At 40.8% G+C, this 24,099-nt stretch overlaps 1 protein-coding gene across 1 annotated transcript; it reads right to left on the reverse strand.

The window, feature by feature from the left end:
- Positions 1-8,712: 8,712 nt before the first annotated feature.
- Positions 8,713-15,049, reverse strand: LOC135699513 (uncharacterized). The gene is made up of 2 exons (XM_065219791.1): positions 14,480-15,049; positions 8,713-14,427 (listed from the first exon to the last, which is right to left on the reverse strand). The coding sequence occupies exons 1-2, from the start codon at positions 15,047-15,049 to the stop codon at positions 8,713-8,715; spliced, it is 6,285 nt and encodes a 2,094-aa protein (XP_065075863.1).
- Between the last annotated feature and the right edge of the window lie 9,050 nt (positions 15,050-24,099).

Here is a 24,099-nt window from a genome sequence, read left to right on the forward strand (position 1 = left end):
TCGAAGAAGGAAGCTTACACCTGTTTGTTGGAGGTGTCAGGTGTGAAAGTGCACTTAGTGGTGAGAATTACGCGCGTGTTATGTTTCAAGCGAGCTTCACCCTTTCTCTCACTAAAACTGATTGCTTTCAAGCACACGCAACAGTCAGCAACATGTGCAATTTGGTTTATGTACACTGTAGTGCAAAAGTGGTCGGACAAAGACAATTCAGTAAATGTGTAAATAAAACGCAAATTTAAATATAAATAGCATGGCAGGTGGTGGCAGTGGTTAATCAAAAATTAATCATGATTAATGATTGCTGATTAAGATCATTTACACCGTTTAAAAATTCTTGTGAATTAATGCGATTTGGCATACGATATTTTATGTCAATTTAAGCACAATATCGCAATATTTATTTATTTTGTTTTTCTTCATCGGACTTAACGTGTCTAAATGAAGCCTGATGCGGAAAAGCCTAGAAAAGGCGTAAAAACCCAATATCTTTTCGAAATATATGAATCACAATAATTCAATACAATTACAACGAACATTAATCAAGTCTATAGCATAAAAAAAGTTATCCTCCTATGGCATAGAGTTGTCCGTGAATCAGGTAGAAGTCCTCGTCCTTCTCAAGAGTCTGCGTTGAATACGGTGACGAAAGGTTTCCGCTGCACAGTTAAAGTCGAAAAACTCGTAAAACTCGTTGAAACGCCCAGACATGAACCGTATTGGGTCATGCAAGCTGAAGTTCGCAGCACGAGGTCCAAGATGCAGGAAACTCCTCGACCGAAGAACTCGTGCGTGTGCGTAGATTTCAAATTCAGTGTAATATGTTCTAGTGTTTCAAGACCCAGGAGTTGACAACGATCTTCGTACGGCGGAAGGTTCACAGGGTCATTCCAAGGAAGGTGACGAAAGGCATACCGAACAAATTTCCTTTGAACAGATTCAATCCTCGCTATCCAAACTGCTTGATACGGGCACCATACTACCGAGCTGAATTCCAAGATCGATCGCACTAGAGAGCAGTATAGAGCTTTTAAACAGGCAGGATCGCGAAACTCGTCAGCGATCTTGAAAATGAACCCGAGTTGCCTGTTAGATTTCGCAACGATGCCCGAGTAATGAAGCTTGAATGTTAAGGCGCAGTCCAGCGTGATTCCTAGGTCACGAACATTGTCGAACATTGCAGAAGTTGGTGATTTATCGTATAGTTGAATGTCACTGGTTTCAGCTTGCGATGAAATGAGATAATATCACATTTTTGTACATTCAACGTGAGATAGTTTCTTGAGTACCACTCTTCGAAAGTATCGATTAGGTGCTGAAGCCGCAAGCAATCGGCGAAGCTACGAACAATCACATAGATCTTCACATCATCCGCGTAGAACGATCGGCAACCAGTTGGGAGGATCAGTCCGGCCTCATTCACAAAAATCGAGAATAGCAATGGTCCCAAGTTGCTACCTTGAGGAACACCGGAGCTGTTTGTAAAATAGTCCGATTGCTCTGATTCGATTCTAACACAAAGTTCCCGATTGGTCAGATAGGACTTGAACCAACGAGTTAAACCCGAGGATACGCCGAGTTTTTCAAGTTTAGCTAGCAGTATGGAGTGGTCAACCCGGTCGAATGCAGCATTGAGATCTGTATATACAACGTCCACCTGCGCTCCAGCTTCCATACTCCGAAGACATAAAGAAATGAACGGAGCTAGATTTGTTGAAACTGATCTCTTGGGATAAAAACCGTGTTGGTCAGGAGAAATGTGATTTCTGCAGCTAGACAATAATGCGTCGTTGATGATGATTTCGAAAACTTTAGAGCAGGCACTGAGTGATGTGATCCCTCGGTAATTTTCGACGTTTCTCTTGTCTCCTTTCTTGTAGATCGGGAACATGAATGACGATTTCCAACGCGTAGGGAACTCCCCCTGCTGTAATGAAATATTGAACAGCTTCGAAAGCGGTGTTGTAAGCTCTGAACAGCATCGCTTCTGGATGCTTGAGGGGATCCCGTCAGGGCCAGCAGCATTAGAAAATTTCAGCTTCTTGATGGCGGATTCAACGAGGTCTACTGTAACCAAGGTAATCGAAAAATTGAAAGCATCACTGGGAGTGTCCCTCACCGCTTCAGCAACTTGGGACAACGAAGCCGTGTGTCAATTATAGCTCAAAATAAAAGGAGAAGTGATTTTAAGCGATGGTTAAAGTTCAGATTTATTTCTGTGTACTCTTTGTCTGATTCCCTTTTAATGCATTTGACACATGGTTTGACAGTGAAATGTATTTCAATTAGCAAATGCCGGTCAGCAAGTGAGAAGAAAACTTGTCTCAGCCAGCGAACGTTGAGTGTACTAGATGGAATCTGCTTCAAATTAATTGAAAAATTATCTTTTGCAACAATTTTATTGAAAAACTTAAATTATCTGTGCATAGCATTCTCAAACGCATTGAGCTAGTTGCACAAATTCGTATGTGGTACGAGTCCTATACTATTGTACAGTGGTTCAGAATGCAGATTTAGGTGGAAGGAAGTTTTGAGCCTGAAATTGAAACATTAGACTAAAAGTCTCTTCTACAAAGTTGTTCCTTATAGTTAGGCCCTCGTTTTTATGACAATGAATTCTAGGCCCTAGAATCTAGGGTGGTTCTTATTATCATTAAAATCAAAAATCTAACTTTTTTGGTTGAAGAAATTAAAGTGTACATTTGTGGACAAAGTTATAACTGAGCTAATTTAAAGCATCTTCGTAAAAAGAACTTTTTTGTATCTCTCAAATTGACTGGTTTAGAGCTAATTTCATGAATTGAGCTAGGGTGTCTCTAAAGAAACAGTATAGTTTTCTTATTTCAAATTTCTCAGCAAAGGTGTCTTCAAATAGCTTTTAGATCTTTAGAAGGCGCAAATTTTGTCATATTATTTAGAATAACATACGCTCTTTCAAATGCCGTACAAAAGATTTTTTTTGTTTGCCCCAACCAGAGATATTAACATTTGAAAAGGGCATATTTTTAGTAGAAAAACGTCAATAACTCTTGATCGGCGAAAGATATCGACAAGCTCTATGCAGCAAAAATATTGTCACTGTCACTTTTCAATTGTCAATATCTCTAAAAGGAGCAAACCGATTTTTAAACTTTTAATTCCATTCGAAAGATCGTTGTTTCATCCATTCATGGTGGGAAAACTGCGAGAGCAATTTTTTGTTAAAAGCATTTAATTTATTTTTTTTTAATTCATATTTTTATGCCAAAAACTGCCATAACTCTTCAAATGAAGGAGATAGTATCTTAATTGCTTCGGCAAAAATATGCGCCATCAAAAGTTCTTAAAGTGTCTACAACAAAGTTTTTGCGAGAAATCAATGTATGAAAAAATAATTAAAGATAACCTCCATTCTATGGTTTACCCTAGCTTATATTATAAAACATCAAACATGGCCTACTGGGACTGTCTTACAAACCTTACCTTCCACATCACTGACCACATTCATGGACTGCTTTACACTAGGTACCTGCGTTTTCCGGAAACTCCAATAGATTTTTGATGATCTTTCCGGCGTCTCGACGGCCAGAATTTGTTGCACTGGTTGCCGCTGCAAACATTAACTCCGCATAAGGAACTTCAACGCTGATATCGTGCACTTTTCTAAGCTTCGATCTCGTACTTGAGGTCTCGAAGGATTTGTTCTGTTAATTCGCTTACAGTTTCACACCTACTCAGCCAAACCTTGTTATGCTCAAGTAACCGTTTTCTGTTTCGACAACTCTTTTTTCCAAAATCTTGCAAATTTATGTGTGAACACGTGAATTTTCTTTTTTAATTTTGATGTATTGATTTTCCTGTCTTGGAACCTGTTAACCATAAACTGGAATAGAGCTGCTGAGACACCTCTGCTAGTATCTCAATGGATATGGATAAATCTCCTAGCCTCAATGCAGCTAGATGGAACTACAACACTTTGAATCTTGTTGGGTCTCGAACTGTAACCTCCTATGTTGCGACACTTGATATGATCCTTAAGGCCTTATGACCCTTAAGGCCACAGTTGTTGCAATACATATTCGCGTACTGGCTCTGTTGCTTCCTTCTACCATCATCATCGAACCTTACCCTTCTCTGAAAGCTAGTGCTTCTACTGCGGCTATGATCTCTTGGATTGTAATAATTTCTGTTGTATTTATTCCTGTCGTAAGCCAATCTACGCCCTAAGCGCTGCATAACTGACGCCACCTGTTGACCATCAGTGTCGCTGCCGCTCGTGTATTCGCAAGTTCATAATTTGTAATGATTCTCTCAGCGTCTGCTAACGTTAACTTTTCCTCTTTTAACAATTTCTTCTATAAATTTTTATCGAAAACTCCTACCAAAATCCGATCTCTCATCGCTTTGTCCGTGTAATTACCAAAGTCACAAAGAGATGTTTGTAGTTTAAGGTCAAGATTAAAACTCTCAGTATTTTCATCTGCCCTCTGAACCCGTGTATTGAAGCATTGCATCACGTCAGAGTCAATTTTATCATAACGTGATTTAAGTTTTTGAATGATTTCAGAATAAGATAATTCTTTTGCTCTCTTTCCTGGAAACGACAACTTGATTTCCGAATAAATAGCTGGACCACTAAGGGTACGAAAAGTTGATCTTTTCCCATTATCATCAATTAATCATATCGTTCGGCCATTTTTCACAGAGATGGCGCTGTTCCGCTGGTAGGAAGTTATAAAAATCCCCATATATAATTTGAGAGAAGTGGGAATAATTCGCTTTCAGTGCAAGTTCAGGTCAAAAAAAGTGAACCACAACCTGAAGAAATTATTCAGGGACTTTGTCGTTCAGTTTTCCCCGGAATTTAATGCTAAACAAGCTACAATTAAATAAAAATGATTTTCCCCCATACACTTTTACCTGCTTTACTACCAGTTCCTAGAGAGCCAAAAAAAATCAAATTCGAGAGAGGAATTCTCCCTTACGAGCTCAATCTCTCAACATGCCATGTATTTTCATGACACTCGATTTGTGATTTCCCTTCCACAGATTACAAAATAGAGTACCTGTCACTACAAAACATGTCTGGTACCTCTATTTATGCATTTAGTTTATTATTTGAAGTCCCTCCTATTTTTCATATTCTGCACAAGAGATATTTTCTTGTCAAGCTTCTGCATTCATGTTCCATCAGATGTCACTGCTGTTATTTGCGGTGACATCTATCGGAAACTACACACAATCTGTTTTCCTATAATTAATCATTTTGTTCGACAATTTTCCACAGAGATGGCGCTGTTCCGCTGGTAGGAAGTGATAAAAATCCCCATATAAAAATTGAGAGAAGTGGGAATAATTCGCTTTCGGTGCATATTCAGGTCAAAAAAAAGTGAACGGCAACCTAAAGAAATTAGTCAGGGGCTTTGTCGCTCAGTTTTTCCCCGGGAATAAATGCTAAACAAGCTACAATTAAATAAAAATGATTTTTCCCCCTACAATTTTACCTGCTTTACTACCAGTCCCCAGAGAGCCAAAAAATTTCAAATTTGAGAGAGAAATTCTTTCTCACGAGCTCAATCTCTGAACATGCCATGTGTTTTGTTGACACTCGATTTGTGATTTCCCTTTCACAGATTACAAAATAGAGTACCTGACACTACAAAACATGTCTGTTACCTCTATATATGCATTTGCTTTAACACTTGAAGTCCCTCCTTTTTTACATATTCTGCGCAAAAGATTCTTTATGCCCCGCCCCATACATAAAATTCGGCGGGAAATTCTGTGAGGGGTGAGCTATTTTGTGTGCAGAATGTGTAAAAAAGGAGGGACTTCGAACAATAATCTAAATGCATATATAGAGGTACCAGACATGTTTTGCACTGCAGTGTCCTCTGTGAACAATTATAGGAAAACAGATTGTGTCTAGTTTCCGATAGATGTCACCGCAAACAACAGCAGTGACATCTGATGGAACATGAATGCAGAAGCTTGACAAAATGATTAATTGTTCACAGAGGACACTGCAGTGCAAAACATGTATGGTACCTCTATATATGCATTTAGATTATTATTCGAAGTCCCTCCTTTTTTACACATTCTGCACACAAAATAGCTCACCCCTCACAGAATTTCCCGCCGAATTTTATGTATGAGGCTGGGCATAAATTATCTTTTGCGCAGAATTTGTAAAAAAGGAGGGATTTCAAATGTTAAAGTAAATGCATATATAGAGGTACCAGACATGTTTTGTAGTGACAGGTACTCTATTTTATAATCTGTGAAAGGGAAATCACAAATCGAGTGTCAACAAAATACATGGCATGTTGAGAGATTGAGGTCGTGAGAGCTAATTTTCTCTCTCAAATTTGAATATTTTGGCTCTCTAGAAACTGGTAGTAGAGCAGGTAAAACTGTATGGGGAAAAATCAATTTTAATTAATTGTAGCTTGTTTAGCAATAGTTTCCGGAAAAAAACTGAACGACACAGTCCCTGATTAATTTCTTTAGGTTGTCGTTCACTTTTTCTCACCTGAATATGCACCGAAAGTGAATTCTTCCCACTTCTCTCAATTTCTATATGGGGATTTTTATCACTTCCTACCAGCGGAGCAGCGCCATCTCTGTGCAAAATGGTCGAACAAAATGATTAATTCAAAAAAATCTTCAAAGTGCCCGCATACCCAGGAAAGGAATTACCAATAACATATGGTTCAATAACACCGACCAGATTTGCGGTAGACATCTATAACGATCGATATACGGTTGAGGAATCAAAGCAAAAGTTTGAGTAAATTGAAATAAGTCAACAATATAACGGCTCACCGATTGTTTTCACTGTTTACCTCCAACACTACACTGAACTAACGAGAAACGTAAATTTCACCTGAAAAATCAGGTAACCTTTCAAAAATATAAATCCAATAAGAATTACATGCTGCACATAAATATCAATGGCATGGTAATGAATTCCACTAGATTGACTGATGGAGTTCAAGTGTTATACAGATAAATGTTAAGTGAAGTTCACGTAAATTTTAAGTGACCTCATGATTGGGATTTTTAACCTTTGTGAGCGTAAGTTTGATTAATATCAATTTATGAATCCTAATTTTCAATACCCAAAATAAATTGAAGAGTGTAAAATCGGATTGAGCAGTCCTCACAAGCTGAGCAAGCCGAACTACAGCAGTGCTTACAACAAAAAGACGTCTATTGGAGACATGATGTCATTTTCGAAGTCATCGGTTGTTGGAGGAAAATAAATGTAAGGATCAAACTTAATGTTTTAAATAAACCAATAACCAACTTTAGCTTTATTCAGAAGCAGCAATTTTTATAGAGCATTATGGAGCAAACAAATGCAAAACAATCAATTTAACAACGACCAGTGCAACAGGATATAGAATTAAGAATAAGTTTAATACACATGATAGTTACTAAAAAGAACAGTTTAATGTTGATTATAATAAAGTAAAAATTGAACAAATAAGTTAAATTTTATTTAAAAAAAATCCGAATGAAATAATGCAATACCACTGTATTAAAACACATGAAACATACCACAAATTCACATAAATATTACTACAAAATCCAGTGACGATTACTAAACAATTCACGTAACTTTTAAGCGAAGCTAATTAGACGATCATCGGAACGGCCGATAAAATTTACGTGAAAATCACTTGACTTTCATATGAATCACTTGAAACAGCATTTCATTCCCAAAACACGTAATATTCACCTGAAAAACTGATGGAAAATATCTGCGTACCTTTTCAGGTGAATATTACGTGAATTTTATTTGCAGTGTAGCTCAGTCTAGGTTGCCTAGCAGCTCTCCCGAGCAAAGTCGGTTAACAAAATGAAAGCAAATCGATATTAAAGTGTGCAGTTCCTATCATAATGAAAACTCATTTTGATTTCAAATGTTGCGACATAAGTCTGATATCATATTGTGCTTTCATTATGCAGTCAAAACTTTTTATATGAAAGCAACTTAACTTGAAGTTCTGCTGTTTACTTCTTGTTTAAAATTTAATTGATATTTATCTGTCGTTGAACTAATGATTATTGTTTATTTGATTTGTTTAACACATTTTAGGTCATTCGTGACTTGCCCGGGGTAAGATTGGAGCCGAAGTCTTTCAGCTTGAGAAACATGTGTTGTGCGGTAGCAGATGAATCGTGATTTCGTGAATTTATTGGGTGGTTAATAAAGAATTACAAAATCCTGCAATTTAACTTATTTATAAATGTCTATCATTGAATCTCATCGTAAAGTAACTTACTTGTTGTGATTCTCTACTGCTTGGTTGTCCACAACAACTTTACCGTCCGATCTATGTCCTACTTCTGATTAGGTTTTTACTTTAGTCCATTATTAGCTCTAAATTTTAGTTTAAGTTCGATTCTCACCTTCACTGCTCGCTTATATAGTAGTTTTAAAAACCTTTCTCCTTCTTTTCCGTCGACCGTATCGCACTCGCACTATCATTAATAAATTTTTAGATTAAATTTTTAATTAAGTTTTAGATAGACTAATTTTGTGGTTATACCTGTAGTTTAAGAGTTCAATTAGAGTAAATTTAGTTCTTAATAATTGTTTTGTATGCCAAGATGAGCCAGACGAAACTTTGAACAAAAGCATTTGTTGTTTATCTGCCGTAACCTTCCTATTGTCCCGTATTCCAACAATCCTCTGTTCGAACGATGGGTGTGGATGGATTCGGCTGTCTACGTCGACCGTTCGGGGAGCGTGGGGTTTGACGAGCTCGTCAAAGTAGCGCAACCAACACTCCCCCCCGGAATGGGCTTCTGGTCGTCCTGATGCGCATTGCTTTCAACGCCTACGTCGAGCACGGCAAGCTTCACAGTTGGTCGCTCGTAGATGCCACCAGAAGTCTGCACAGTAGCACTTCGCACCTGCCCGTCCGATCCCTGCTTGATCCCAATAACTCGGCCTTTGGGCCAGGTGTTCCGAGGAAGTTTCGGGTCCACGATGACGACGATATCGTTGACTCTGATGGGTTTCACCTCCATAAACCATTTCGTGCGACGAGTGATGGAAGGAAGATAGTCGTGTAGCCATTGTTTCCAGAATTGATTGGCTAAGGTTTGAGAAAGCTCCCAGCAGTTTTTGAGCACTTCTGAGCTGTCGTCAAACGGTCCCCAAGGTTTTAATCCGTTGCTTGATCCCAGCAAAAAATGATTGGGCGTTAGCACCGGTGACTGGTCATCATCGAGAGGAATACTGGTTAATGGGCGAGAATTCACAATATTCTCTACCTCTGCAAGCATGTTTTCGAGGACTTCATGGGACAGCGTTCTGTTGGGTTTCAGTTTGGCAAGGTTCTGTTTGACGGTTCGAACGAGTCGTTCCCACGCTCCTCCCATATGCGGCGAAGCGGGAGGAATGAAGCTCCAGGTAGTATGTGAAGTGGTGAACTCCGCTGCAAGACGCTCTCGATCCAAATTCACCATAACTTCTTCGAGTTCCCTACTAGCTCCCTGGAAGTTCGTACCTCTATCACTATATATGACTGCAGGTACACCCCTCCTAGCCATGACGTTTCGTAGTGCCATAATACAAGAATCGGTAGTCATTGACTGAACGATTTGCAAGTGGATGGCGCGAGTGGTAAGACAAGTGGCGAGAAGTACCCAACGCTTCTCGAGACGACGCCCAAGGATGATCACAATTGGACCAAAGTAGTCCACCCCCATATAAGTAAACGGACGAGCATAGGCAGCTAGGCGAGGTAGTGGCAAGTCGCTCATAGCCGGTGGTTGCGGTCGTGCACGGTCGTTCTTGCATTGCTGACAGCATTGACGGATCCTGTTGTAGGCAGCCTTCAGACGAGGGATGCTGTATCGCTGCCGCAGCTCGTTGATAACTGTGTTATGGTTTTGATGATGATATTTGCTGTGGTAGTGGGATATGACGAGACGGGTGATGTGGTGGTCTCGTGGAAGAATAACAGGATTCACCGCATCCTGATTAACAAACGGACAACTGATGGTTCTACCACGAACGCGGAGTACATCATGTTCGTCTAGAAACGGACAAAGATGATAGATTGAACTGTTCTTCGGTATCGTTAATGTGAAGTTTTCCGACGCTCGTATGCCCGATAGTACTGCTACCTCATCTGGGTAAGAACTTCCCTGAGCAAGCCGGTACAAATAGTTTTCAGCCGTAGCTAGCTCTGAACTCGTCAACACTCCAATAGTTCTTTCTTCGGGTCTGGATGTCCTCAAGTTCCCGATGAATCGAAACACGTATGCAGTTCGATGGACAAGTGGAGTCCATTTAGAGCAGTTTTGGAGGTCAATGATTGGCTCCGGTAATTTGACGTGAACGAGCAAATGTGGGCGCAGTTCCTCCGTAGTAGGTCCTTCGATGTGTAGTTCCACAGGCCATTCTCCTTCAATGTTCTTGAGAAATTCCGGTCCGTTAAACCATCGGCTAGTTCTAGTCATGTCAGGCACCCGTTTCCACTTCGTGCCATCATCAGCAACGTTCTTTTTAGTTTGGATCCATTGCCACTCGTAAACTTCCGAAGCTTCTAGTATCTCACTCACTCGGAAAGCAACAAATTGGCTATACCGACGATGATCGGATTTGAGCCAGCTGATGACGTCACTGGAATCCGTCCAGAAGTAGCGTCTATTCACCTTGATAGACAGTGACTGTGCTATGCTGTTCGCAAACCTGACTCCGATAACGCAAGCTTGAAGCTCCGAGCGCGGAATCGACAGAAATTTGATTGGTGCAACACGAGTCTTCGATCCAACCAGCGCAGTTTCGATGATGGGCCCCTCCTTGAATCGCAGATACACCACCGCCGCGAAACCCTTCTCGCTAGCATCGACGAAGATGTGCATTTGTACTTCGTTGGAACCTCCAACAGATGTAGCCGTCCTGTAGCACCGCGGGATTTCTACCTTTGCCACTTCAGGAAGGACCTTCAGCCATTGCATCCACATCTCAAACTGTTTTTCTTCGATCGGGTCATCCCATCCGACGGATGTTCTCCAAATTTCCTGCAGTACCACCTTCAGGAACATCAAGAAGTGGCCAATGAGTCCTAAAGGATCGAAGATCATCATCAAGGTTCTGAGCACTTCGCGCTTCGTTGGTGTCCGCTGCCCCGACATTAGCTCAGGATCGTACCGTGGAGAAACCTTGAAGGTGAAACAATCAGTGGACGTATTCCACCACATTCCGAGCACTTTCTCGGTTATCACTCCTTCTGCCATATTAAGGTCCTTCTCTTCCGTATTTCGTTCATGTAACGCCTCCAAAACATCCGGGCTATTTGAGATCCAGTTCCTCATTTCAAAGCCGGCTTCATGGTGAATTTTCTTTACATCCCGTGCGAGGTCCACTGCTTCTTGCTCGCTTTCCACGCTTACAAGCATGTCATCTACGTAATGCTGGTCGACGATAGCTTGAACAGCGGTGGGATGGTCCTTCTCAAACCGTTGGGCGTTGGTGTTTTTGACGTACTGCGCAATGCTTGGAGCACACGACACTCCGAACGGTAACACCAACATGATGTACACCTTAGGATCCGCGTTGCCTTCATCGCCCTTCCAGAAGAAGCACAGTCGAATATCTTGCCTCAGTAGAACTTGCAGATACATCTCCCGGATATCCCCGCAAATTGCGATCCGGAATTCACGAAACTGGACGAGAACTGCAAGTAGCGACGTCAAAAGGTCAGGGCCTTTGAGTAACAGCGAATTGAGTGAAACGCCATAAGCAGGAGCAGCTGCGTCCCAGACTAGCCGTACCTTACCCGGTTTGTTGGGGTTCACAACAGGGAACACGGGTAAGTACCATTCCTTAGACTGATGCATATTGAGTTCATCATCCGACAACTTCCGAACGTAGCGTTTATCCACGTATTCATCCATCTTCGTCGTCACGGTTTTTGCAAACTCCTCATCCCGCTTCATGCGCCGGTCTAAACACTGCCATCTTCTGTAAGCCATTCCTTTGCTACTTGGAAAGCGAACATCATCGTACTTCCAGAGGAGTCCCGTTTCGTACCGCCCTTCTTTTGGGATTGTCAGCTTTTCGAGCATTTCCAAGGCACGTTGTTCTTCCGTTGACCGCAAAATCTTTTCTGGTTTTGCCACTCCAAGGCTATCTAGAGTGAAGTAGTTCTTCATTGCGGTGTGCAGGTTATCGTCGGAATCAAGATTGCACTCACATACTTTAATCGTATGGACATTCACGTAGTTTTGGTTTCGCTGTGTTCGTGAACAACTCCCGTAGATTATCCATCCCAAGCGTGTTTTGACGGCGATAGGTTCGTATGGCTTTCCTTCTCGACTTTTCATAGCATGCCCAAGCGACGCATGGTCAAGCCCAATCAGGATTCGAGGGCATACGTTACTGTAGGATTCGACAGGTAGTCCACCGAGGTGTTGATACCGTTGCAGTAACTCAGAATACACTAACGTTTGCGGCCGAAGTTGTAGGTTCTGAATCGTATGTACGTTGGACATCCTGTGCGACTTCGAGGTATTTCCGATGGCTGATATTTCCACATCTACCTTCTGGGATTCATTCTCCACTCTCTTGGTACCACCCGTCCATTTTAAGCACAGCGGTGTTCGAGGCCCCTTTACGCCAAGCTCCTCTGCAAGGCTATCTTCCATCAGTGTCAGCTCTGAACCGTCGTCTATGAACGCGTATGTCTGGATGGATTTTGATGGACCGTGGATTAGCACGGGAACAATCCTGAACAGGACTTCGCTAGTTTGAAGTTGGTGAATATTGCAACTTCCGGTAGCAAAGGTTTGGCCAGAACGTTCCTTTTCAACCTCCTGGTGGTCATTGTGCAACAACGGATGATGCAAAAAGATGCATCCTTTGATCCCACACGGTTTTTGCTGCCTGCATGATCCATTGTGCTTACGCAGACATTTGCGACACAGCTTTCTCTCTCGTACAACAGCCCACTTTGCAACTAGGCTTAACTCAGCAAATCTTTTGCACTTTGCAACTGACGGACAATGACCTCTGCATGTGATGCATTCTGTCATTGGCGCTGATGATGATCCGTGGATACCCCGAGTCTTTGAAGCTGCTGATCGGGACAGTTCTGATTCTGCTTCAGAGTGGACATTGATAAATCCATCATTCTTTGCTCCACGAATTCTTTGCGTGCTGAACGAAGTTTGCATAACTGAACTAGCATCTTCCGCGATCGAGTACAGCCAATAACTGAAATCAAGCAGATTTGGTGCTGCATTATTTCTGGAATACTTCGCCCAATCCAGCTTCAGCCCAGGAGGAAGACGATCCACTAGCTCACATTTCAAAGACGCATTGTATACGAAATCTTCGACGCCGCATGCCTCTATCGTAGCTACCAGGTTTTCGACCGTCAATGCAAAATTGACAAGAGTGTCGAGTTTTTCCACTTGTGGCGATGGTAATGACCGAATCTTCCTAACTGATGCCTGAACGATTGCTTCTGGTCTTCCATATAGCATTTTCAACGTAGAAATTACACCGATAACGTTGGATGGGTGGAGTAGCCGGCATCGTACAGCATCTAGAGCCTTGCCCTTCAAGCATTTTCGAAGCCGAAGCATGTTTTCTTCGTTGGAGAAGCCACACATCTTCGTTGAAGAGTTGTACATGGAGAAGAACAGCGGCCAATCTTCAGGATTTCCGTAAAACTCCGGTAACTCCTTGGATACAGCCTGACGTGCTGCTAACTGGCTTCGGTTGAGGATGCACACGTTCTCTTCGACATTGCGAGCAGCTGGTTCCGGATTTCCGAAACCTCGGGATGTTGAATCTCCTTGAAGCATTTCATTCCTTGACCCTGAAGGTTGACGATACTGGCTTTCCGGGACGATTGTTGGTTCTGGCCAGAAGTGTTCATTTGGTGCAGCAGGTGGCGGCCGAATGCCCTGAACTCCTGGAGCTGGAGCCACTCGAGGGACTTGCGAATGATGGAACTGGATTCCTGGAGCTGGAGCAGGCCGAAGATCCTGTGGCAGGTAGTTATGTGTTTCTAAAGCTGCAGCTGACCGAAGTACTTGTGGTCGGTAGAACTGGTCTTCTGGAAGCGTGTGCGAAGGCGACCTTCGGAGCAGGCCTTCTGGAACAGGTGCCGGTGGTCGACGGAACTGGACTTCTGGAGCTATGGCTGATGGTTGACGGAACTGGACTCCTGGAGCTGTGGCTGGTGGTTGACGGAACAGGACTCCTGGAGCTGTAGCTGATGGTTGACGGAACAGGACTCCTGGAGCTGTAGCTGATGGTTGACGGAACTGGACTCCTGGAGCTGTGGCTGGTGGTTGACGGAACAGGACTCCTGGAGCTGTGGCTGGTGGTTGACGGAACTGGGTATCTGGAACAACAGGCTGACGAAATGGCTCCTCTGGAACTGGTGCCGGTGGTCGGCGGAACAGGGATCGGTGCTGGAACGGAAGGTTGCATTACACGGCTCCTCAACCTCGGATCCATACGAACGGTCTCTTGAGGTGTTGAACGTTGGTTAGGAACGAAACCATGTAGAGATGATTGCGGTTCCGTCTGCCCCATAGTCGGTGCCAGCTGAATGACAGCTTGCAGTTGATCATCGTTCAACTCTTCTTCCACCAGACCGGAATCAGAATCTTCACCACACTTTTCCGTATCTCTCAGCCATCCTCTCACTTTGGACATCTCCTCGGATCCTACATCATCATCACTGGCGACAGTTTCATCGTCAGCGTCCTCTTCATCCAAAATGCGGTATTTTTCATCCAAAAACTTTTGTTCCAACTGCTTGTGCTCTTCCAGCTTCTGCAATAGTCGATCGACCTTCCGTTGATTGCTCCGGTTACTGCTTGCCTTTCCGGTGGACTTCTTTGAACTTACAGAGTTGGGTGGGTCTACCGGTTGAATCTGCTGGAGCATTGGTGTCTGCTGCTCTTGATGACTTGCGCCGAAATGCATGTATGGACACTTTGGACAAATCCAGCTGTAGTCCGCTATGCCACTAGTCACTTGTACACAAGAGAAATGATACCACTTATCGCAACCATCACACTGCACCATTCTACTAGTATCACGTTCACTACACAACTCGCAATGACTGTACCGAGTTATATGAACGCGTTGGTTCAGATCAAGTCGCGCGTTGGGTCTCGCGTTAACGACAATATTTGACGACCGGACGGGATTGACTTTAGTATTAGCACTAGCCTTTATTTTGGGTATGGATCCCTTTACATGGGCCTGTCTGGTATTGGCAACGTCAAGATTTACCTGAGGACTAGGAGGGGGAGGAACTACTTTTACCACAGCTGCATCGCTCTTTGCGCCTGTTGCCGATTTCATCGAGTCCTTCGCTCCGCGTTTCGCGTTGGTCACGATAGTGAGACTGTTGATCCCGGCAACTACATCTGCATCGGTTATTGGAGTTCTCGTGTCCTTGTCTGCTGCGCTACCCACATCGCCTGTACCGAAAAGTTGGCTTACCGCACCCAAGGCAGAACTCAATTCCGACCTGGATCTGGTTGACGATTTGCGAGACATCCTCGACGTGCAAACAAGATTTTGTAAGATGTTGTGCGGTAGCAGATGAATCGTGATTTCGTGAATTTATTGGGTGGTTAATAAAGAATTACAAAATCCTGCAATTTAACTTATTTATAAATGTCTATCATTGAATCTCATCGTAAAGTAACTTACTTGTTGTGATTCTCTACTGCTTGGTTGTCCACAACAACTTTACCGTCCGATCTATGTCCTACTTCTGATTAGGTTTTTACTTTAGTCCATTATTAGCTCTAAATTTTAGTTTAAGTTCGATTCTCACCTTCACTGCTCGCTTATATAGTAGTTTTAAAAACCTTTCTCCTTCTTTTCCGTCGACCGTATCGCACTCGCACTATCATTAATAAATTTTTAGATTAAATTTTTAATTAAGTTTTAGATAGACTAATTTTGTGGTTATACCTGTAGTTTAAGAGTTCAATTAGAGTAAATTTAGTTCTTAATAATTGTTTTGTATGCCAAGATGAGCCAGACGAAACTTTGAACAAAAGCATTTGTTGTTTATCTGCCGTAACCTTCCTATTGTCCCGTATTCCAACAATCCTCTGTTCGAACGATGGGTGTGGATGGATTCGGCTGTCTACGTCGACCGTTCGGGGAGCGTGGGGTTTGACGAGCTCGTCAAAGTAGCGCAACCAACAACATGAATGGTAACCATTTACTCCAGGCCCGTATTCAGTTAAACATTATGAATGCAAAATCAGTAATCAAATTGATTTCATTGAAAGCAGGATTAGTTTTCCGTTTGCATCAACAGTGTAAAATTTTGCTCTCATTTTTGCTGTGTTAACCGTTAAGTCAACCAAAATGAGATCAACTGGAGTATTCAAAATAAGTTACATCACAACAGCAAATTTTGATTTCAATTTGATCTTCAGCTTTGCTCGGGTAGTGTGCTCCCTTTTTCTCACCAGTTTGCTTTTTTTTTTTCTTACTCCTAGAATTTTGTTTTACCACCAGTCTTGTAAGCAGTCACGGTAGTCGACACATTTTCTGTGATAATAGACTGCCTTTGCTTCCGACACATGCAAAACAAGCTATAAAATTACAGTAGAAAACTAAAATGTCATATGACAGGCTCTGTCATACGACACTGTCACATAAGACCGTCACGAATGTATGTATTTCAGTTTTTGCTCATAATAAGAGCTGCTGATGTTGTGCTTGCGTGAATATAGCCAACAACGATGTTCTAGTAATAACATTTCTTATCAGAAATGCTTTAATTTACACCAAATCGAGGAATTAGAACAAAATCACACATGTCATATGATAGTTATTTGATAATTTTCTCGAATGTTGTTCTACCGTTTGCGCTGTGTAAGATAGACGACGGTAGAGAGCATAAATACAAACAGACTGTCACGCACGACAATGAAGCGAGTGTAGTAAAGCCGGCGCTGATGGTGTAGTGGTAAGCGTGACTGCTTTCTAACACCCCGATGGGTCTGGGTTCAATCCCAGCCGAGGTCGGTGGGATTTTTCTGAGGCATAAAAATCTCTGGTCACGTCTTCCTTCGGAAGGGAAGTAAAGCCGTTGGTCCCGGCCCATGTGTGTTGAATGGGTGCGATATCCTACGCAGGTGTGGAAGCTGCCTTCCTGCACATTCGATTGCCGTCAATGGATGGCAATCGATGTCCGTCGGTGATTGGCACTAGATTGCGGAACAGAGACCGACGTTAAATAAAGGAAAGAAGAAGAAGAAGAAGAAGAGTGTAGTAAAAAACGTAAACAGTTTCAACCCCTGTTCACTACGATACTCTCACAACGATGGCGCTCTGCAACACTCATTCTTTACGAAAATATTCTCAATTGCAGATCACAAGCACTCAATACGGACTACCATGCACCTTCGTGTAATCGATCTGCTCGCCAACCGTTTGCTGGATATTACACAATTAAACTGCTTGAAAGCCTCACAATCAGCACTCTTGCCTATAGCTCAGCTGGTACTTTACAGACAAAGGGAAATCACTTATTGCTTTTCTTTCCGTTTCGTAGCATTTTTTTACCATTCACTACCGTAAGAATGATTCCGGCACTTCCAATTCCCGCGGTAACCTATCCAAAGATCAGTTGTTCTTTATTTTCTTTATTTAACGTGGGAATAGCCTTTTGTCTCAACTATAATAAGTTGCTACTGCTTCAATCCCCCACTGCAGATGTATTGGGATAGGTTCCGGAATCCCTAGGAATCAATACTCAAATCAATTTTTTTGACGTAGAACTACGTCTTTGTCGACTATACTGGGGTGCAAATCAAAAAATATGTGTGGTGAAGGAGTGTTAGGTTTTGAACGCTTGTAACTTTGTCATTTATAGATGAAATTAAAATCCAAATACGCCAATCGATAGGATATTACATTACGAACCTGTTGAAATAAATATTTTTCCAATTTTTCTGTAATTAAACTATTGAAAATGTACAAATGATAATTTTATCACTGATTTCATGAAATAAACCTTTTTCCCAAACCCAGTCATCATAAACGAATACCACTTGGTTGCACATCATTCTGCTTGAACCTGAAAAGATATAAATCAGCGCTGCTCTCATGCTTCTGCTCATTACCGCTTCGGACGGCGTAGCACTAGGTCCTGCATCAAGCAGGACTCGGTCAGCGGCTAAAGGTGGATCACGGCGTGTCCACCACAATGAGGGATGAGACTTGAAAAAACGTGCATGTTATACCCCCTCCCGCTTAACAACCCCCTCAACAATAACCCGAAAAAGACATGGAGTTTGACGATCATTTTCGGGAAATAAATTTTAAGCAAACTCTAATAATGTATAAACAATTAATTTTTTACATGCAGAGTCAACATTTTCAAAAAAAATATTGCTTAATAGGAGACATACACTCGATGAATTACCAACAACTGACTGTAAAACATATCTGGTGCCTCTATATATGCAATTATATTAACATCCAAAGTCCATCCTATTTTACATATTCTGCACAAAATAAACTTTCTGCTCCGCCCCATTCATAAAAAACTGCGGGAAATCCTATCAGGTTCTGAACCGGAAAAGATATAAAACAGCGCTACTGTCATGCTTTTGCTCATTGTCGCTTCGGACGGCGTGGCACTTGGTCCTGCAGTAAGCAGGACCAAATCAGCGACTAAAGGTGGATCACGGCGTGACCACAATAATGATGTAAACCCCCTCCCCCTTTCACAACAACCTCTCCCCCTCCCCCTTCACAACAATCTCCCCACCCCTCAACAACCTCTCCTAACCAATTATCAATGACAATTATCCACGGCCCATACAAATTTTAAAATTTTTATATGGACAATTGTCTACGCATGGGGGGGGTGGTCAAGCATACCGAAAAGCTGTCTACGTAGTTAGTGAACAGCCCCTAAAATAACACTGTTATCAAATAAAAAGCAGCTCACGCGACCACCAACGATCGACCAAAACAATCTGTGGGCAGTGTTGCGATATATCGTTAAAAAAAAGTTGATGCATTGTCCAATACTCATATTGTTCGTTTAACTCGTATAACTTAAATTATGCACTCATAATGCTTAAAAACAAACAAATAATGTTGAAAACATAAATGACCTATGTAACTGTGATTATAACAAAACGTCCTATATAACATGTCCAATGTACACCTGACAAGAGCAAAATGTCCTATGTAACATTTTTCACGTGTTCATAGAAAAAAAAATGTATGAAATGGGTAGATTATAATTTCAATTTCAATTTTATTATCGCATTTTACTATTAAAGGTCTTAAAAATGTCAAAAGTTGATTTGGTTTCAAATAGTATCAAAAAAGATTTTGTCAATCTTCAACCTCGTTTTTCTCGAAAAGAGTGAAATGTTAGATAGGACCTTTTGAAAAGTTAGGCGAGATTTCATCTCTACCAAAGGGGCAGCAAAACCACAAAATTACCTTGAATACGGGGGGTATTCATTGGATGAAAGGGACGGTGAAAGAGGATACTAAAATAGAAAGTTTTTCTTCCGACAGTTTCATCTTATTATTCATCTTTGTGTGTACTTCTGAGTGGATTCTGTTTATATGTGGTCAAATGAAAATCATGTGGAATTTCACATGGATATTTGTCAAGAAAAATGTGTAAATTGTTTTGAGTCAACCATAACCGAAACATTGAAATACTTGAAAATTTTAAGATAAAGTATAATAGTCAGAAATGCATGAAAAACATCAATTTTGTGTGGTTCTACGTCATACTGCGGTCGTGTCTAGGACACAACCCTTTAATTTTTTGTTTTCGTCATGAGCTTCAAACTGAAAATTGAAAATTAAATACCAATACAATAACGGCGTATAGACAACACTACAAGTTACTTAGGAATGATGCGTGATCCGATTCAATCGTCTCATGTTGTTTTCGATTACGAAACCGGCGAGAAACTGGGATGATACTCCCGTACGAAGGTACTTAAGGCCCACGCACATTTGATCCACATCTCACACGTTGCCTGTGACAAGTGACAAGTGACAAGTGACAGCTAAATCTATTGTCTAACTGTCAAATTTACGTCAACGCAACGCAAACGGATCTAATGTGGGTGGCCCTTTAGAGTGCTCCAGACCTTCCCGCAGTGGCATTAGTAAGGGAATATTTTCTCACTTTAACGAATGCAGTATTATCTCATTCTTCTCAAATTTTCAATAGATTATTTGATTTGCTAAAATTATCTACACATGAAAAGATCAAATGTTTGAAATCATAATTGCTTCATAACTTTATCACTTGAACATAACGCAAGCATAGGGGCAAAGTAATCTTTTTGCCCGATTTGGCCAGCTGCCACTACTCCTAGGTGGTTCTGGAGTGGTATGCTGCCAACAAGATCAATTTTGTCCCCAAGCTAATGAATCTTCCGAATTTCCCGGAATTTCGATCAATCGAAAAATACTGGGCAGTTTCAAAGCAGTGACTTCGAAATAAATGAAATAAATACATAGAAGAAATGCGCTGATTTCGTGTCCGTTTCCACTGTGCGGGTGCTGATGGGCTCCATCAAGAGAAAGGTTCGAGATTTCGTTCGAACTAAAAAAAATGTAACCATCCAGGCATGGAAAATCATTTGCATTCATTTCTTACATTCATTTGCATTCATTTGCCTCTAACTTTTTTCATCAACAACATTCCGCAAAATGATGTATAGAACTTTTGTAGGTTTTGTTATTGTCTACAACTGTTGCTCTTAACTCAAATCTGTATCTCTTATGCATCACGAACTAGAGTGGGCAGAACTTGTCACTGTTTTTCAGTGAATGTAAAATACATTCACTGAAAAACAGTAGTGGATTATGTTCGCTATGGTTCGTCATGCATAAGAGATACGGATTTGACTTGTTAGCAAAAGTTGTAGCTAATAACAAAACCTACAAAAGCTCTATACATCGTTTTGCGAAATGCTGTTGAAGAAAAAATTTAGAGGCAAATGAATGTAAATGAATGCACGAAATGAATGCAAATGATTTTCCATGCCTGTAACCATCTAACGCTCTAACTTTGAAGTTTTAATAAAAGTACTATAAAGCAACCATTAATGGACTGTTTAAACTTATTGAATCATGAATTACAGGCCTTTTTGTGCGTACCAAACTTACTTTTAGTCAGCCATTACTATGGAGTAAGCTCGCTGCTCTTTATACATATCATTGGCAGTACTCTAAACTTATCGTCGGAACTTCAGGAAATTTTAATGAAGTTCTGTGAACAAAAGTTCTGTGTACTTATCGGAAGTTCTGTGAACCTCTCGTCAGAAGTTCTCAAAACTTCTCTTGAGAAGCTCTTTACGTCCCGTCAGAACTTCAGGGAATTTAAATGAAGTTCTGTGAACTTCTCGGATCATCTTTTTAAAAAATCTCTGAACTTATCGTCTGAAGTTCTCTTAACCTCTCGTCGGAAGTTCTGTAATATTTTCGATGGAACTTCCAGGAAGTTCTGTGTACTTCTTGTAGGAAGTTCTCTGAACTTCTTGTCGGAAGATCTCTGAACGTCTCGTTGAAAGTTCTGCGATCCTCTTGTTGGAAGTTCTCTAAACTTTTCAATGGAAGTTCGTTGTACTTTTGATTTTAACTTCAGGGAACTATAATGCTGTTCTGTGAAGCTAAGGGAAATTTAATGAAGTTCTGTGAATTTTGCGCCGGAATCTCTGGGAACTCTCCGACGAAAGTTCAATGAACATCTCGTCGGAAAATCGCTGAATCTTTAATCTTCTCGACGGAAATACTCTGATTTTTTCATCGGGGCTTCAGGCACCATTAATGAAGTTTTGTGAAATTTTCTTCAAAAGTTCTGTGAGCGTCTTATCGGAAGTTCTCTGAACCTCTCGTTGAAATTTATCAACACTTTTCGTTGGAAATTCAGGGAAGTTCTGTGAAGATCTTTGACCTTCTCTTCGAAAATTCTCTGAACTGATCGTCGGAATATCTCTGAACTTCCCTTTGGAAGTTCTCTAAACTTCTTATCGGACCTTCAAGGAAGTTCTGTAAACTACTTTGTTGAAAGTTCTCTGAACTTTTCGTCGGAAGATCTCTGAACTTCTCTTCGGATTGTTAGTGATTGTCTTAAGGGTGATGACTTGTTAGTCCCTCCCCATGGACATGGATGTTGACGGTACTGAAGCAAAGTGTTATGTTTAATTTCTTTATATTTGCAACGATGATGATTTCCTATAGTGACACATATCACCTTCTTAATGCTTCAGTATGCCTCAAACGATTAATTCTTGGTTGTTAATAGAACTTCCTTGATGAAATCGGCTGCTTCATGCAGACTGAGCAATTCTGATTATAGTATCAGATTTGTTCTGTATACAGAGGAACTGGGAGGGCTTATTAAAAACTTATTAAGAATACAGTAATGATCTTCTTGTAAATTTTGCGTATAATTTTATTAATATTTTATTTTATTCAAGCATATTATTTTTGTTACAGTCAATTTGCATAAGCATATGATACACGAGATTTAATATTACTTGCTCGTTGTTGCGTAAAATAATCAATATTTATTTTACTTGTAATTAACTTTGAAAGATTTTTTAAAGTTTTTTTTTGTTATCTGAAAATTTACCCAGTTTGGTTAGAAGTTTCAAAGCTAACGCATGTCCACAGGCCTAATAGAAAGATAGGCAGAACAAGTGTATCATGAAGAATGGTTGCATGCAGGGTTGCTTCCACTCACTTGCTATAGATGAGTGATTTTCGGAGTTTTGAATTCGTTAGATGTTGTAATGGAGATTTGTGCTGTTGGATGCGGGAGGAGATTGGAGGGCGGGTGTTTGACGCATAGAGCCTGTCAATTTCGCTTTCAGAGTGTCGCAGTCAGCGGTTTTATGATTCGTAAGCGCTCGCGATTCGTAGAATCGTTGATTGTGACTGCAAGTGGATTTGACGAGATTTGTGTGTCGGACGCTTGCTTTTTGGCCTCTTCTTGTGTCTAACATGTGCAGAGTATCATTATAACGTCTAATGGTTTTGAGATTCCTGGTGGCGTGAAATATATTTGTGAGAATATCTTTTTGAGATTTTAGCAGTCACGTTTTGTTTGTAGTTTGTATTTTATTTATTTCATGTAACTATCGTAAATAATACACAGCAAAAAATATATTTTAATATCACATCAAAGTGGATGCACTTCAATTGTGTTGAAAATATGGTGTAATATTACTTGCCAAAAAGGACAAAATTATCATTAATACAGTGCATGAACTGACTTTCCGTTGCTTTTACTGCATTTGTTTATTGGTGTGGTCAAAAAAATTACATGAGATTTTCGACATTATTGAACTGCATCGTCTTGGATGTAATATTAAAATTTATTTTTTGCTGTGTAGTTATTCAATAATAGATAGTTCATCCATATATTCGTACTTTGACGCGAAGCGCTGTGGATTATAAGATGCTCGATGACCCTCGAGGGATCGATTTTGCTTACTGAGCAGAAAATCATGGATTTAACCCTAAGCTCTTCCACAGCACAATAAATCGCCACAATCATTTGTATAGGGGAATTTCATATTCTCGGCAATCTAAGCAGCTTCCGCACTTCTATTAGCACTTCCTCAGTGTCACGCACACATATGTGGTGTTTGTTTGTTTACATTTATCTGCTGCTAGCTACTCTATCCATTTCAATCGACAGAACTGTCCAAAACGGTTTGAAAACGTTTTTAAGGCGCTCCAAACTTTTCAGGTGAGTGTGACTATTGTCGGCAGCCTCTTTTACTTCGGCAACCTTTCCGTTTAAACTGTGTGTTAACCAGTTGTTCTATTATCGGCAACTCGAAATCAGCCGTATTTTCATGTGCTTATGTTTCATTTGAAGAAACACCTGACATAACAGGTTTTATCAGTCGTGAAAATGTATTAGGATTGAACCTGAAAGACTAAGGAATCGTTTGAATACATTCAGCGAAGTGTTTTAGTGAGAAAATAAAGCTAAATTAACGTTTAAATTGTGATTGCCGAAAATAGTCGATGGCTGCCGAAGCCATCATTTACCCTATTTGATATTGAACATTAACCTCGGAAACTATTTGCATATC

The sequence above is a fragment of the Ochlerotatus camptorhynchus genome, unplaced genomic scaffold (assembly GCF_037179485.1).
Source record: "Ochlerotatus camptorhynchus isolate MF236.1 unplaced genomic scaffold, CSIRO-AGI_Acam_v1.1 ptg000111l, whole genome shotgun sequence".
Taxonomy (NCBI): Eukaryota; Metazoa; Arthropoda; class Insecta; order Diptera; family Culicidae; genus Ochlerotatus; species Ochlerotatus camptorhynchus.

Coding starts and splice junctions, on each gene's coding strand:
- LOC135699513 (XM_065219791.1), bottom strand. CDS start 15,049: ATGGTGCAGTGTGATGGTTGCGATAAGTGGTATCATTTCTCTTGTGTA. Junction 14,428..14,479: donor GTTCAACACCTCAAGAGACC/GTTCGTATGGAT, acceptor CTTCCGTTCCAG/CACCGATCCCTGTTCCGCCG.